The sequence below is a fragment of the Elaeis guineensis genome, chromosome 6 (genome assembly GCF_000442705.2).
Source record: "Elaeis guineensis isolate ETL-2024a chromosome 6, EG11, whole genome shotgun sequence".
NCBI lineage: Eukaryota > Viridiplantae > Streptophyta > Magnoliopsida > Arecales > Arecaceae > Elaeis > Elaeis guineensis.
The window spans coordinates 132,024,603-132,042,470 of NC_025998.2; the positions used below are offsets into that span (position 1 = coordinate 132,024,603).

The following is a 17,868-nucleotide window of genomic DNA, read 5'->3' on the forward strand; positions in this document are numbered from 1 at the left end:
AAAAAAGAAACTTAGTTTCCGCCTTCCAAAAGAAATAAAATATTTTCCTCTAAAACATGGCTGTCATAGGACCACGTTCTACCTACATAATGTGTACCTAAGCTAAGCTTATGCATCCAAAATTCGTAAATATTTAGAAAGAGATTAAATAATAGGGAAGATAGCAAGATTGGGCATAGAAAATCGAACTTATCTTTGAATCGTGAATCACAAGTCAAATAAGCGATTCAAAGTACACTTCATTGCATGGCCAATGCACGGCTTGTCTAAGAATATAGAATTGTCCGGAACCACACGAATATTTCTATTAAAAGTAAAACTTTAATCTGACATGCCATGAAGCTGGTCGATGGGCCTACTGAGTGGTCATAGGCTTACGGGCCATTTAAGTATTCCAAGATCAGGATGAAGTAAACATCGTGTATGTACGAAATAATACTTGTGAACCTTGCGTTAGATTTTGGACTCAAACCTACATTAAATTCTAAGTCTCACAAAACCACTAGCCAGAATGACTGGGCCTTCTTACTCTCAATTATGATTATATGTTTCAAACATACCACAAATCTACAAAAATTTAAACTCGATGGAGAAAATCTAACATGCTACATTTTTTTTTTTTTTCAAAGCGAATTTTTGCTCCTTTATCCATGTTCCGATAGCCATTTACCAGCAAACTACCGAGCACATTCTTTGATATTTTTGGCATCAAATTGTGATATGGTATGTCATTACACATTATTACTGCACTATTTTATCGATCTATCAAGATGTTTGATGTTGAATGGAGACGATAATAGATCAGATATAAGTCAAATCCACCAATATTCATGCCCACCCTATAATTAAAAAATCTTATACCTGCTCCATACTCATTTCAGATCGAATCAGATCCAATCAAGTTGAATCAAATGGTTAGATAAAAAATATCGGATCAGATTCGATAAAAAAATTCATTATATAAATATTATAAAATAATTATAATTTTAAAAAAAAATAAATTAAAATTTTACCAAATTGAATTTGAAGCAGACATATCATTATCCATATCTAATCTGAACTCATTCAATATTGACAGTCCAAATGATACGAGTAGATGATGCCCTTCTTTTTTGAATTGATTTGCTGGTTTAGACTACAAGCAATCCAACATTGACATCTAACTTTATTGCCAAATCATGAAATCATGTTTTGACCATGGCTGCCTTTTTTAGCCGTCATGGTTGGATCTTTGCATCCTGGCAAATTTGGTTAGGTGGCAGGGAAGATATGGATAAGCATGAAAATTTATTGGTCGATGACCGCACTAATATTATGATAATCAGTACTTTAAGTAATGTAGTGGTTATAGGATGCACAAAGTAGATAGCAACATCTCTTATCATCTGAAGCAGCTACAGCTACCTAAGCCACATTGTAACAAAGTTATTAAAATTATAAATGAAGAAAAGGCCAAGTAGAATTCCAAGGGCCTCGCATTTTCATTACCATGAACCCTAAATTGGTTGTTGAACTAAAGTGAAAAGAAATCCAAGTCTGATGGCAGTTTTGTGAGGGCAAGAGGTATATCTTTCACACAAAAAAAAAGGATTCACCTTCCTTCATGCAACCCCACCATTGGATCATCCACCAGATGCTTTGAGAGCTGTGTAGGCGCATGAGTAATGGAGTTTGAAATACTTTGAAATCTGTGCAGTAGGTGATCCACTGGTAGATTTGTGAGAAGGAAGATAGATCCTTCGTTCACATGAAAGATGCAACCATTTTGTGAGCCTTCCTATTTGGGTAGCATCTGCTTCCAGGTTGTCCTGCAGATACGTCATCAACTCCAAGTAACCCAAACGTACTCATACTTGACCATATCCGTCCGATAAAAACTCATTCTAAGCCAGTCCGTACATATAATATGAAAGCAGAGGATTTGGTACAGAGATTACCAAAATAAAAAGGATTTCGTACACAGAGAAAGAAAGAGATTCCTTACAATAGCCAACAACAGGAACAAGATGGATGATTGGAGGGGCAAAGTACTTCGTTCAATGGTCGGAAGTAAACAGAGACAAGAAGAATCTCTGTGACCAAACCCAAACAGTCCTTTTAAGTAGTGTGGACGCGGACACGCCACCAACCTTTCCCACCACTGCTGGCGTTTGCTGCAACAACCTCAACAGCTTTTCTGCTTATCTTGAAAGAAAGTGCATGCCGGCTAAAACGGTTGTCATGCATCATAAATTTTTATCGTTGCAGACAAGACTTAAACTGCACCCTAACACCGAACAATGTGGTTTACTTAACTCTGAAGCATTAACCTCAATTTCCCAACATCTGCCACCCAAACGCATGGTCCTTCGCGCTAGTTCAGTTTCTTGCTTACGAGAGTTGTCCTTAAATTCAGGATTTTCAACAGTAGTTTAACAGTTAGGAAGGTGATAAACCATCTGCAGAAGCAATTTGCAACGCGAGATAAAATCCACATCACAAGATTCTAATCTATGTGATGTTTCATTGATCGCTTTGTCGATGTCAGCAAAGAGAGAAAATTGGTGCCGTGCAATCTGAAGATAGGATTTCCAAAAAAATTAATAATATTTCAAGTTGATTCCCCAAATATGCCCCAATAACTTAGAAGCCTTGAGAAATCCTACACACACACACACACACACACACACACACACACACACAAAAAAAGGGGGGGGGGAGGGCGGGGGGCCCAACTCTCAACATTCCTGCATATCGTGGCTGATTAACGTGCAACATTCCACATTGCAGACAAGAATTAAACTCTAATATACTCAGAACTTGTGGAGGGAAGCCTCACAAAAAAAATTATAAAAATATATATATATACTAGACGATAGCTAGAAAAAGAACGGCCCTGAAGTTTTCTGAAAAGAACATATATTAAACAGTTTTCTATAAGACATCGACAATGGTACAAGTAGAATAATAAGCCCACAAGGGAAACATCGCGAGAGAGCACAATGAACATTATCTACCTCGTTAAAGAGGATTACCAGATGGACTTCTTTATCATCCAACTTCTCCATACAAACAGGACAGACAAAGTTGGAGAAAAATACCTGCAGAGCAGATTCGATGTCAAAGAAACAATCAGGAGGGGGAGTGCAAAGTCGGTGAATTCTTCAAATTTACAGGTGTCAATCAAATTCCACCAGCAAGATGAAGAGAAAAACATTGGGTATAGAATCATCACATAAACCATTTCTGCACGACAGACTTTTATTTCAGAGAAAAAAAAAGGGATAAGACAACTTTATTCAACCGGCAATCATACCAATCAATATCCTCTAGTTTGTAGCAAAAAACAAATCAATATTCTTGAGTTGACTATTCCTTTATGACAAGGTTAACTGTAATTCATAAAATATTGGGGCACGAACATGTGGCAGTCTAATCATAGGCAAAAGAAAGAATTAAACAGTCTAAAGCAAGCAAAATGAAACGCCCCCTTTTGGCAGGCTTTACAGCAACACAAGTCCATGAGGAATTTTCACACCAAAGATGCCAAAAGCTAGAGTTCCAGTGTTGTAAAAGATATGCACTCCAAGTAGAAAGCTGACAAAAGCGGAAAGAGTCAAAAATGACAGTCCTTCATTCCTAATCCAAATCTGCATGCATTGCAAATACTTTCGACGCACCCTTTTTATGCCCCACAAAATACTAAATTCCCTTCATTTTAAGTTCCAAAATTCCATTTATAGTATGTTTCCAAAACATTTCAATGTAGTTATCTGTTAAACCAACCAAGGTTGTTCTTTTCATTATCGCAACCTTGTTTCATATTACAGCAAGAAACAACACCATCTTCAGTATATGTATGAATGGTTGGGTGTGCCATCATAACGATACCTAACAAACTACAGTGACCTTAAAATCGTTAGCTACCCTAACAACTCCGTTTCAAAATTGTTGGGCATTCTCAAAGCAAGAAAAAAAAAATGCAGATGATCTTTTCAGATGTAATTTCTAGTTAATTCTGAATCCGATCTATAGCAGTCACATGCAGGACCAAGTAACATTTTATCTTTGGTTTAGCTTGCAAGGCCAAGGAATCAATTAATCAAAAATATAAGTCCATTATACTCAACACGGTCCTAGGAAAGCTTAAGATTGGTTAAAGCTCAGATTGATGTTACTCTATTAGAAATGGAATGAACAAGGGCAACATATATGAGGATCGATTATTTACCAAGAGAGCGATTTTTTGTGTCAAGTAATTAGTGTCGCCCTTCTGAGATTCTAAATTACCTCGTGTCAGCATCATCCTCGCATAATTCACATTGATCATAATGGAGCCTCCTATGTGACTTCCACAGAATCCTTGGTGCAAATTTGATCAGAAAATGGAATTAAAATGTTGTGACTCTTAATCTGAACGTCACGCCCCCAACTTAGTTGCTTTAATTATCTCCATCACATGCTTTACTCAATTTAGAACTAAATGAAAAACTCGTGAAGTTGCACTCTTAAACTTTCTACCTTTTCTTCCATCCTAGAGCAAACTCAAACCAAACATTTTGTTATTTAAAAAAAAAAAAAATATCAAGCCAATCATTCTAATGAGGAATTGGAGGTCTATGAAAAGGAAGACAATGAACAAATTGTTTTCATTCGACCAATCCTGTGCGCATACCCACAAACATCCCACAATAATAGGAGCATAGTTGCATTCCAGATCGCATTGTTGTCGTGATGATGAATAAATGATCAATTATCCTCATAAACACAAGATATGCAACCAATGGAGCAACTGCTGCAACAGTGGGTGGCACGTTACATCATGTGGTAGAAACATATGGTCAGCATATCTACCCCATTTCATCGGAGTAAGAAACTTTTCCCCATCCCAACTTAGGAGCTTAAGAATCTCACCAATTGGATTGAGAGTCTACGTTTGGCCACTCTAATAGTTGTCTTAAAAACTTCACGAGTTCAAGGCCAGGCTTCATCACAAAGAAGTGTTTGATAATAAGAAAATAAAGAGGAACGGGAAGAATCTCAGCTTAACCACTTGAATAGAAGAAAAAATATGGTTTGTTGCTGCATCAGAATCTAATTCCAGCTAGCAAGGGGGAAAAGGCCAGTTATAGTTCCAGCATTCCAGGGTCCTAGGAGGGGAAAACTGGGGACAGACCTGACCTTTGGCATTTTTTGTACAAAGTGGCTGCCCCGGGATACTACCAGCTAGGAATCACATAAGGCAATCGTTGAGACTCTCTTTTTTTAATTTACATCCTATAAGTTAGCTTCAAAGTGGGAGTTTAAATTGTTGTTTTATTGGTTATAGCAAGCAAAGGCTGTATGGCCACAATTATTATACGGAGTTTATCTCTCTTCCAAAATCATCTCTGACATCCTTTTAATTTATCCTATAAATACATATTTTTTAAAACCATAGGATATGCATGAGATATCAAGGCAAGATCAAAAATAAGTTGTACAAATTCATGTCCTGTACAGATCAAGAAAGAAAATGAAATGAGGAGAAAAAGAAAAGTTGACTTTTTGTGCACCTCTAATTTCAACGTCTGACTCTAGGCTTGCACCGGAATTCTGCCAAAAGTGCTAGATGATCTGATGACCACTCAGCAGAAGGAAGAGCTGTGTCTTTGCGCAAGCTTTCCTCATCCAAGAGTTCCAATAGCGATTCCACTGTCAAAGAGTCCGCTGAAACCACAGGATGCAACACCACTTAGAGCAAAGCAGGAAACCAAAAACAAAAGAATGCAAACTCACTAAATTACAATAACAACTACAACAGTTGCCCACCTGTGTAAAATATGTAATCAACAGTGCCAATAAAATCCCTAGTACAATTCGTGAACAAAGGTTCATTTGTTGTGGGATCCATTCTCTTCCTTTGTTGTTCTAAACTGTGACCAACCACCATCATTCTCGCAAAGGAAGAGTATGCACTAACCTGTAATGCATGCTACAAGTTAGTTCCAAGCGCTCGGAGATCCGGGTCATGTAATGCAGGGATAAATATTACCAGTGGAAGCTGGTGAGTTAACTTGCTAGGAGGGCGCAGAATCCCAAGGGGGTCTATAGCCAAGTCCGGATGCAGTTGATCTACCTTGCCCATTGCAAGAAGCGCGTGAGGAGCACTACATTCACAACATTCTCCTCAGATATTTTTTGACTACCTATACAAGAAAACATGAAAAAGCTCGGAAAGAAACGAAGAATAAGGCTGCACACCTTCCTGGAACTGAATTGAAATCTCCACACACCAACATAGGAATGTCTGCACTGACAGCAATTTTCTCCAATCCTTTTAAAAGAGTATGCACCTGAGAAGATTCCATTCATGACAACATTCAAGAAAATTGGAAAGAAATACAAACAAAAGATAAACACATGACTATTAGACTGTGATAGGATCAGAACCTGCCAGAGCTTAACATCTTTGTGATCCTGATGGACGTTTACATGTGTATTTGCCTGCAAAGGTAGACCAGAGCAGAAATAAGTGGTTAGAAGAGTCCCTGATAAATGCATAATAAAACATGAAAGAAAACCTACAGTTTTACACATAATGCACATTCCTATTATAAAGATGCATTCAGAACTAGACATGCAGACAAGTAATCATAAAACATATCTGCACAAGGCACAGCAACCAGTGTCCTTTTTTTTCTTGTAAATTAAACAAAAGAAAGGAAAGAATAAATTTCATTTTAGCTTTCTGATATAGAATAAAACCTACTCTTTAAGACTTGCGATTATGCCTATGTAGCCAATGGCTCATTTACTAATGATAAACAGACAACCAATAAGTTGGATGGACTTGGCCTCATTCCCAGCAAATGTTAAACAGTGCAGTCTCACTCGATGAACCCATTGGTGCAATACAAGGTGCAGCCAACAGGTACTATGACCAGGTGGACCATGCCCAGCTTCGCAGGAGTCAACTGAACAGAGTTCCAAATCTTATTCATAACAAACAATTGCAATTGTCCTAATATATGACACATTGATATAAGACAAATACAATTAAGGCCCTACTTGAGATTGTTGTTGGCGGTGGAACTTTATTGCTAGTATAGCTTTTAACAAAAAATTATTTGTTAACTACCTTTCTAAAGCATTGTGAAACTTTAACATCTGTTCGGTAACCAAACTGTGAAAGTGCTTTTGATATGAAAAAATGACAATAAAGGATATTACACAATTCTTTCAATTTGTTAACTTTTTGTACTATAAAGAACTGTTGTTATACAATATTCTTAATTCACAAATTATTTATTTTGAATAGTATAATGTTATAGGAATATAATAATGTTATACTATTAAAATATAATTTGCATGATATAATAATGATAGTAACATATTATTTTTCATAATATCAGTATAATATAACATAATATACTACATTACAATATATATTATATTGTATCTATCATTAGTTAATACATCATTACACAGTATAATACTATTATAATTTACAAAGCATAATACTGTCATAATATATGAATTTAATATCATTATTTTAGCACAATATTATAATAGTATTATATTATAATATTAATTTCATATTGATATAATATAGTGTAAAGTCCGGAGATATTTTCGTTGCACAAACAGCTTCCCAACAAGCTTCAGAGAGTGCTTTTGGGGGCAGCTTCAAAAAGTGCTTTTGGGGAGAAGCTCCAAATTGGAGCTTTTACCAATAAAAGATTTTTCAGCTTCTGGAAGGAGCAGAAATCTATTTCAGGTTTTTTTACCAAACACCCATATATTGCCCAAAAGTACTTTTTGGAGAGGACCAGAAATCTATTTCAGGTTTTTTACCAAACACCCATATATTGCCCAAAAGTGCTTTTTGGGCTCCAAAAAGCACTTTTTGTCCCTCCAAAAGCAATCCCAGATGAGGTCTAAGTATTCACTTGAGTAGATATGAATCAATTTTCCAAGCCTCTAGAGAGAAGGTGAATACAAGCACCAGCTTTTAAAGGTTTGCTCAGCTATATGACACTCAAGCCATTTTCTGTGTGTTAAGACTTAAGACTAAAAAGGTCATTGTGGTTTATCCAACAAAACTATGTTATCCCAGTTAGTTTATGTATGAATCAGGAAGATGTGATATTGGTTGGTCTTTGAATGAGTACAACGAAATACAATGCATGGAAGTATTATTGGTCGGAAATACAATGCATGGAAGTACCATTGGTCGAGACTTTAAAAGTTACACTTTTATGTCATCTAAAGCAAACATCTTGAATGCATAATCAAGCATATCCACCTTTCCAAACAAGAAAAACTAGCACCCAGAAGAAGTTAGCATAAGACAGAAAAAGAAAAGAGCCAGTTGACCTACCACACAGAGAAGCTGTCTTTTTCCAGGATTATCAGCACCATGGTTACTAAATTTTGCTTCAAGTACCACAATAAGAGCAATATTATCCTGCACAAAGGAAGATAGTTAATACAGGGTATTTAACAGAACAAAGCTTGGAAAACAAAAAGCTCAAGATATATTAAAAGACGTGCAAGCCAGCAACCTTGATCAATCGACTCAAAGCCACTTTCTTCTGACCAGGTTGAATAACAGCATCTGTCAAAGACTGTGCAGCTTTATTGAATTCAACCTGCACAATGAAATGAATTCATTGGCTAAATGGCATAAAAATAGTCAATGACTAATCCCAGAAGTGCATCTACCTCATATTTTTTGACATGTGAAAACTTGTCCCGGCGAAAAAAAGTTGCGCAGCCATCAATTGCATTCGGATTTCCACTATATACCTGAACCAACCACCAGTTGTTAACCATATTTACAACTGAGAGCAATGGAAGGTTAAAAGTTTCAGAAGCAACTGAGCATATGAAAGTTAACCTCTGATGTTTTTTTCTTGTAAAGTGCTTGATATCCATGCTTATCTAGTTCAGGTGCAAAAAACTCCTCAAAATGGTCACTTTGAACCTGCAAAATTATAGCATTGCCATCTGTAGTTTGCACAATTCTATCCAAAAACTGAACATGGTAATAGTTTCTTTGGAATGTCAGACCAGTCATTTGAAGATTCATGACCACAATGCAACACACGCATCTCAGTATTATTCATGCTGTGGAAAGATAAGAATTAGGAGCCCAAAACCTCTGAGACACACAAGTGCCAAGAAAAAAAAATTTTCATAGCCAGAGAATTTTGAATTCTATGATTGCAAATGAAATTGATCTAAGATTTAATGGCATTCTTCTAAATTACAAATCATAAACAAAATGTGAGGGATTCCAATTTATATTCTCCCATGAGGTCTGAAGTGCTATCAACTCGTATGTCATATCTGGGGTTTCTTCTACTAAACAGAAATTTAGTTATCAAGGCCCATTAAAGTTGGGATGGAACCAGAAAAATAACTAATAAATGATCTAGAAATTGAATACTTTATATGATTCTCTCCATGATAAAAATGCGATAATCAGAATTATGTACCTCTTGAAGACAAAGGATGTCAGCATGGTAACCAACGATTTCCCGTAACAAGTTCTGCCTACGGTATGGCCATGAAAGAGCCCAAGAGGGGCAATAGCTATATGATTCGCTGGTTGCATATGCATCGGAGAGAATGTTGTATGAGAGCACTGAGAAGGTTCCAGAAGATGCAATTCGGCTATCGGGATCCATATGGCCCAAGACATCATTCACTTGAATCATGCGTCGTGGAGTTGGAGTTGGAGCTGGTATCACACGTGACGTCATTATGGTAATTGCATTTCCTACAGGTATTCTTGTCTCTGCATCTATTGCTACACATTCAAACTTCAGAGCATAACCAATATCATCAGATGTGGGTGTATACGTTCTAGACCGTCCAACTTCAAACAAGCTATCACCACTCCTCTCTGTGACAGCAGTGGGATATATAGGTGTGGAAGCATTGCTCAGGCTCGGGCTCTGTCCAATATTAGATGTCGAACAAGAAATCCCTGCATTTGTAACTCCAGATCCAGTACTACTAAAGCGTCCAAACATTTCTTCCTCCTCAGTTCCATTTTCATTTGAAATGTTACTTGCTCGCTCATGTAAAGCCCGATGGTGCTGCCAAGCATCTGAAAAACACTTAGGCGTGCAATGGAAACTCTTGGCAGTAGGTACTTTTGCCTTGACACAAACCAGGCATTGCAATGTTGCTTGTTCGGTTGGATGTACACTGCATACAGCAACTTTTCTATCACTTTGTACACGATACCTGCACAACAAATAAGAAGACATCTTGGAACACTAAGTTATACCAACAGAAACAGCAAAAGATTTAGTTTTCCAAAAGATTTAGTTTTCAAAAGTTATATCAAATAAGTATCAACTTGCAATAGCTATCATATCTCCAGCTATATATGTCAAAAGATTTAGTTTTCCCATTATTATTTGTTCTAGCAAGAATTTTGTCAATGAAACAGAAATTTATTCAATTTTTTTACTTGCATTAATGTTATCATGAAATAATTTCTGAAAGATCAGACTTAATTACTTGCAAATAAAGTGAATAATTAAAATAAAGGTGACACTTTTATTAAAGCACAGTATTTCAAAGGCACAATAGAAGGCAATGGCTCATATTATGTTGATTCTATGAAATCGTTATCCTTGATGGCATTGCACAATGCTTTCTCTAGTAATTTTGAATAATAAAAGAGACAACATAATCCATCAGCAAACCTACAATGCCCAGCTTCCTCTACCTGCCTCAAGTGTCGCATTTTAAACTGGCACCTAGACACCATTACCAATATAAGATGGGGCACACATAATTTTATAGAATCTTGGTAACTAAATTGCACTTTTTTAGGGCTCATTGTTTCAACATAGCTTATGATGATGAACCCCACAAAGCCATCTTTTTCCTTTCAAAAAAACATATGAAGCATTTCTAAATTTATGACATTTCAATTTCCCCATATTTGTTTAAAGATAATTAACCATAAGATTTACAAAATGACAGAATATCTGAACTTCTGGATACATTCTTAGATAATTAATATTTAGCTTGCATAATAACTTTCAGCACCAGCATTTTAAAATGGATACTGGCTCTACATCCTGAACTTAGACACCACCATCGTGCAACCCCATACAATTTTCAAATTATTTCTCAAGTATAAGGATACAACATCATTAGTACTCAAATGATGACGCACTTAATTCCTGCTTTCTTTACTAAGTAACCAAACAGAGATGTCATCAAACTGAATGCTATCAGAAGAGAAAAATCAAAAAGACAACTACTCAAAAATCTAAACTCTTCTGAGGTACAAGACATCAATTGCACTACATAAGCGCACAATATTTTCTGCCCACAATCATTCACAGCCTCAAATTTGGTAGGGTATCCTCATCATCCAAATTTTTATTTTCTCACTTACTCCTTACAGATAAAAATTTCTTCCATCATATCCTAATTAGTTTATGAGTCTTTCAACCTCATTCAAGACCAAAGAAAAGCTCTTGTCTTTATAAGTATGCTATTCATTTCACATTAATAAGAAACCTGATAGGAACAGCCTACATACCAGTCTCTCGATATTTTCTCAAAATTGTCAGTTTCCCACTTGACAATTTGTCATTCTTGCACTACATCCTTTGGTTGTCAACACTTCAAAAAGACAACATAATAAATCATGTACATTACATCTATCCAAAGTTTTGAAAGGAAAATAGACGTAGCTTTACATCTCCACTTTCAACAAGAAATCCACCTCAGTTTTACTTCTTCTCTTTCTTAATTACATTTGCTCCCCCTCAAGTAGCAGTAAACTAAATTTCTTTTCTTCCCTTTGTAGATCAAGGAAAAGCACCAAGTTATTGAACATTTACCATACATTCTCTTTTTGGTTATTCTATTGATTATTCATATTTTTAACAGGCATTATCTTTAGAACAGATGAAGCATTTAGCTATCACATGATGAATAATTATTGTCAAAAACGATGATGGATTTAAGATTGGTGATTATTTTCATGTTGGTGCTATTGGTTATTTTTATTAATTGAGTTGTAGTTTTTATTAAGTTGTAACTACAATTTTATAAATAATTTAACCATTAATTATTTTATCGCATGTTTCCTTTTTCATACTTCAATATTATTTACTATTTTTATTTCAAATCCACCTAGATCAACAAAAATCCAAGTGAAGTTTTCAACAAAGATCCACCATTCAATTGCCTAGAGGAGTTGATCTGATTCCAAATGAATTCTAAAACCAGTAGGTCACACAACCAAATCCCAACAACCCCACTGCACACCACTTCAATGCCTATGGCTTTACCTCCTCCCAACACCACCAAGCCCCATAATACCCAAAACCAACACCAATGATCTACCAGTCCTTCAAATGAGCCATCAATCTATCTTCACCGTCTCTTTTATTTTGTTTATCTGCCTCCTTTTACCAGATATTACCGATGATGTATGTTCATCTTCAGATACCAAACTGGCATTTTGAGAAAATAAAAATAAACCAATTATCCTAGAAATGTGGGATAATTAATAAGGTAGTCCATAACCAATCAATGTTCTTTATATGAATTACCATGTTATAAATTCAAAAGTAGATCATTGATATTATTATTATCCTACAGTAATGTTGATGCATGCAGACAATTTTGTCACCCCTACTAAAATCAAGTAAAGGTCAACCCTATTAAAACCAAGTGGTGGTGCTAGATGGCGAAGCTAACCCTACAAAAACCAACCCATCCAAAGTAATTCTGCAAAATCTAATCAATTCAGAACCTCATTTCCCTGGCTTGTGGATAAGGTCTGTTGAACCTAATAGGTTCATCACCTCTTCAACTTTTTAAATTTTTTTAGAACAATTTTAAACTTATTTCATTATTTCCTATTTTGCTTAACTACATGACCGCTAGATATTAATCATGCATTCAAGTAAGAGAAGTCCTATCTTATGCGATGTAACAATCATGTGACAAGTTCTTTTTATTTCCGAAGCTGTACTTTCAAAATGGAACACCAAAAAATATAAATATTTAATAGATTTTCATAATTAGGTATATTCAATTGTAAGTTCCAAATGTGTTTTTACTTCTGGATGTTCATTTGCATGTATGTTTTAAAAACGATACATGTGTGTGTGTGTGTATAAATGCTAACCCCGGGCCTGCTTTTTGAGGTGCTACTGTGATGACATTTGAGGACACTTAGACACTCAGCATGCCAAATGTCAATGTAAAATTGCTTAAAACCTTCCAGTCCGAGACGTGAAGCCAGCCTGTAAGGCCTTTTGCGTGAGGCCTTACTTTAATAGTAACCCTTGCGAATATGGGCACCAAGCACACATCCCCATAGATGCTACCCATATTTCCTCTCAAGTGCATAGCATGTAACAGATATTGGTGTATGATACATGGCAAAGTACCAAAATCTATGTACCAAACTATGGGATATAACAGAAAAAGTTAAAGAGTCAATTAGTCAACAAAAAAGGAAAAGAGATACAACAGGAAAGGCCAAGCAGTGATTATTACATAATACACGACAATAATGGTTTCTGTGAAACTGCATGGTTTTTTTAAATATGATAACACCATTGTTTCATTGGGTTAAATTGCTTATTCCTGTAACAGTACTATCATTATGTCCACCTGAGGTTAAATCAAGAAGATAGTAATTTGACTTTTTTTTTAAAAATTAATGTAGTATGGACCTAACAGAAATATATCAGAGCACAATGGCTGATCTGAAATTCAGTGAGAAAAAATGTTTCTGCACATGGTCAATTTGAATTTAAGTGAATTTTCATTATGTGATGAAGTCTTGTGAAACTGAGCCCTTAGGTGGAGCACTCTCAAAAACAAATTATTTTTTTCAGTATAATCCAAATCAATTATCTAGTTCCTTAATTATAAATATAAGATATATAAAGACATGAAGGGGGTGTAACTGAAAAAAAATACATGCAGAAAAACAAGTTGATGTTAAAACAGCAGGCAAATGAATTACATACAATTGTCACCAGTTCAGGTGAATGAAGAACTCACTCTAGGTTTAATAAACTCAACTGATGCATCCAAACATCTCTCTATACACTAAACAGACAAAAAAATTAAAGAGCAAAGATGGTTGGATAGGTGGGTACTAGGAGAACAGAAGATCCACACAGCTTTCCAGTTGCCCTCATAGAGTAGTGGCCTAGAAACTATAAATTTTGAACTAAAATACAAGAGACACATTAAAATGTCAAATTCACTAAGGAAATTGTGCCTGGTAATTACATTCCTTTCATTCAGAATCAATTCAAATAGTTCTTGCAGCGATCAAGACTATAAAAAAATAAAAAAAATAATTTAAAACAAAAAGAATATATGCATCATCACTATAGATCTTATATGTCATCTCAGCAAGTAAACTGCTTAAAAACACCAAAATATTTTGTCTGTTGTTCTTGCAAAATGTAAGAAAGTGTTTGGAGAGTTAATGATAGCTAATAGATGTTGCCACTAGTGCATGAAAACTAGTAAAGAAGCTTGCAAATGTTCTGTTAACAAAAACATAACAATGAAGAATGATCTGTATACATAACATTTTTGGCACCATCAACTAAACATGCTCATTATGTGGAAGCAAAACTCAGAGCCCACCTACCTTGATTGATTTTAATTTACTTAAAAAATGGATAAAATCCAAAGGACCGAATATTATTTGATTTGAAAGAGCGCTTTTGCATATATTTCTCCAGGTCCTTGGACATAAGCCTCACACTATACATGTAACTAAATTCTGTTTTTAGCAATAGCACATAGCAACAAGGAACCAGCAGGTTATTCACATAGATGGCTCACTATCTATATTACCCGCATGATTTCTAAACAACTAGACCTAATACACAAGAAAAGGAAAAGCTAATCTAGCCTCTAGCTTCACAAGCTTTAAAACACAGAATATAAAGTTCATCTATCAAATAGTGCAATAAATCATACCACACTTTTTTGTAATAAATTTCATTCAAACAATTATTAAACTCATACAAGTGTCCAAAGGAGTAAACACATAAGAAAGTACAGCATCAAGATGAAATTCCACCATCAAGCCCCAGCACCAGTCCACAATTTTTTTTTTTTTGAAGGACAAGTTCGAGAAACTATTAGTTCCCAACAATAATATCATCGAACCAAGAAATATGCCGCTAGTGACAGAAGATAAGCAGTACTATCACAATATTAAAATTTAAGCCGCATCCCAGCAGCTCCCAGGCTAGGTGTGAAAGGAGAACTGAAGTAAGTTCAATTTGAATTTTTTTTCTTCTCTCTCAGAAAAATCGACATTATTATCATAAAATGACTTTCAATATATACATATATATAAATCAATTTTTGTGTTGTTCTACTGTAAAAAAAATCTTAAATATTTAACTGTATGGAAGATAAATATTTGGCCTTTGATTCAGTAATATTGCTTTCTCACATATCTTTTACCAGATAGGTCAAATTTATAGGTGTTAGACTTCTCCGGCATATTGCCTATGTGAATTAGTGACCAGGAGGCTGCAATCAAATTAGCAGTACATGATGATATTGGATAGAGATAATAGGATGTTGCTGATGTGGCTGCCATTCTTGTACAAATGTTTGCCGATATGAATTAGTGACCAGGAGACTGCAATCAAGCTTGCAGTATATGATCATATTGGATCGAGATAATAGAATGTTGCTGATGTGGCTGTCATTCTTGTACAAATGTTGAAGAGGCTTCCAGCGTTAGGTTAGTTTTCTCCGACTCAACAAGCAAGAATTTAATTACCCTACTAACTCCCATTAGTGCCTCTCTACACATCAAAAAAAATAATAAAAAAAGGAGAGCAATATCTCAAGCAAAAAAATAAGTCTTGGCAGCGAAGAACTACTTACACATATGAAACCAAGATCAAGAAAGGCATCTGGAGTGTGAGAGAGGTAGAACTCACCACTTATACCTCATGCAGTAGCCATTGATGGGGGCGGACTCGGGGACATCCTCGTTGGAGATGGAGTTGTCCGGGCGCCTCAAGAGCACGTACGGCGTGATCTCGCAGCCAACGACGGGGATCTCCGAAGGCAGATGGACTCGCAGCACGCTCAGCATGCTTCCCTATCCTCAAATCCCTCGCTCCTAAGCCCAAACCCTAACCCTAGCCCAAAAACCTCCTCCGACGCCGACTCCACGAATCCAAGATTATCACCGGACCGGGGGCGGAAGCGGCGCGGATCCGCCATCACCCGACCCTAGAATCCGCCAGGGTTGACCTTCCCAATCTAAACCCTAGAATCAAACGGCTCGAATGCGAAGAAAACCAATAGAAGATAAAACTCCCTCTTTGGACAAACCGTGGCGCAGAAGACCTCTATCTCGTATCCCCCGGGCGATCGATCGCTCGATCGAAACCACCTTTGGAGAAGCGATAGACAGAGGCCGAGCGAAGGGATTCGAGGATTGGGAGGAGGGCGGGGGAAGGAGAAGGAGAGAGAGGGGGCAGGAGAAGAGAGGAGAAAGGTTAGGATTTTGAATAGGAGGGGGTTGCGGTGCGATTCGAAGGTGGGAGAAGCCGAGTAGGGGCGCCGCTGGAAGAGCTTCCTCTTGGGGGTTTGGGACTAGCGAGAGTTGCTCGCTCTGGGGCATCGTATCCCCTCTATTTAAATATGACTGTTGAGTTGTTACATGTTTTTCCGTTTTTTCTTACCTTATTTTTCTAATTCTGAGGGATGTCGAGGAAGGTATGGGCTAACGGGTTCATCTAAGAAGAATGATGGATGCGCCAGTCCAGATTCATATTTGGGGATTAATACGATTCACACCATGAAGGATTGGGTAGCCATCACATCCCTTATGTTTGGAATTGGTTCATGCTTACTGCCAGGGTCGTAAAAGATTTTTTTAAAAATCTATATTTCTTAAATAAATATTTTTTAAACTAAATTTAAATTAAAAATAATTTATTTATATTTTTTAATATACTGATAAAAAACTTGAAAATCTATTATTCATATTATTTTACATTACTAATTTTTTAGATAAATTGCTAAGATTTATCTATATTTTTCACAATACCATTTATTTTATAAATATTATTATATATAATAGTATAATATAATATATTATCTTATAATATATTATATTATAATATTATAATAATATAATATATACTTGTATGATATTATATTATATTGTTATATTATTATATTACACTATATTATAATACATTAATATATAATAATATATTATATTATATATTATTATATTATTATATATTTTAGTATATTATAATATATTATGTTAATATCTTATATTAATATAATATATTATTATATATAATTATATATTATATTATTATAATGTTATATTATTATAATATATTATTATAATATAGTATATTATATTATATTATAATGATATATTATAATTTATTATATAAATATTATTATATATAAGAATATAATATAATATATTATTTTATTATATTATATTATTATTATCAGGTTGAGGGTATATTAGGTATTAATTAAAAAGATTATTTTTTGGATACTTGAAAAAATGATTTAGCCACCTCCTAGGTGAGTAAGATTTTTTTTCATTTGATAGATAAATACTATCTATAAAAAAATAATTTATTTATTTTAAAAAGTATAAAAATATGGATAAGTTGATCAATAAAAAAATTGATCAATTTTTCTGTAATATTTATGCACAAAAGAACCAGCCCTTAGAGATAAATAGTTACTAGTGCATATCGGAGAGCATTGTCAAGGCATAGATAAGGTTAGTCATTTTAACAATTTTTGCAGGTAAAAAAAAAAATCTTGAGTAAGAATTGAAATTTAAAATAGAATTAACAAAAAAATAATAGTTTT

The 17,868-nt window shown here is 35.2% G+C and overlaps 2 protein-coding genes across 5 annotated transcripts in view; both read right to left on the bottom strand.

The window, feature by feature from the left end:
- LOC105046442 (exocyst complex component EXO84B) overlaps window positions 1-3,213 on the bottom strand; it is a 15,442-nt gene extending 12,229 nt beyond the window's left edge. Inside the window, exon 1 of the mRNA XM_010925029.2 lies at window positions 3,081-3,213. The gene's annotated coding sequence lies outside the window, so the exon portion shown is untranslated. The remainder of the gene's footprint in view (window positions 1-3,080) is intronic.
- LOC105046443 (carbon catabolite repressor protein 4 homolog 1) lies at window positions 2,882-16,636 on the bottom strand. Of its 4 annotated transcripts, none has more exons than XM_073259899.1 (12): window positions 15,957-16,636; window positions 9,462-10,218; window positions 8,861-8,947; window positions 8,686-8,769; window positions 8,526-8,612; window positions 8,342-8,428; window positions 6,412-6,465; window positions 6,223-6,314; window positions 6,014-6,128; window positions 5,791-5,941; window positions 5,535-5,688; window positions 2,882-3,080 (listed from the first exon to the last, which is right to left on the bottom strand). In XM_073259899.1, exons 1-11 carry the CDS (start codon window positions 16,103-16,105, stop codon window positions 5,543-5,545), a joined length of 1,809 nt encoding a protein of 602 aa, XP_073116000.1. In that variant the 5' UTR covers window positions 16,106-16,636; the 3' UTR covers window positions 2,882-3,080; window positions 5,535-5,542. The 4 variants fall into 4 exon arrangements, with proteins under 4 accessions (XP_073116000.1, XP_010923332.1, XP_010923334.1 ...); XM_010925030.4 differs by having other exon boundaries at window positions 15,948-16,635; XM_010925032.4 differs by lacking the exon at window positions 2,882-3,080 and adding an exon at window positions 3,089-3,225 and having other exon boundaries at window positions 15,948-16,635.
- Window positions 16,637-17,868: the final 1,232 nt, after the last annotated feature.

Excerpts from the sequence above, each read along its gene's own strand:
- LOC105046443 (XM_010925030.4), bottom strand. The coding sequence starts at position 16,105 with ATGCTGAGCGTGCTGCGAGTCCATCTGCCTTCGGAGATCCCCGTCGTT. Across the intron at positions 8,948-9,461 it reads ACATCCTTTGTCTTCAAGAG|GTTCAAAGTGACCATTTTGA; the intron begins GTACATAATTCT and ends ATAATTTTGCAG. Across the intron at positions 6,466-8,341 it reads AAAGACAGCTTCTCTGTGTG|GCAAATACACATGTAAACGT; the intron begins GTAGGTCAACTG and ends CTACCTTTGCAG.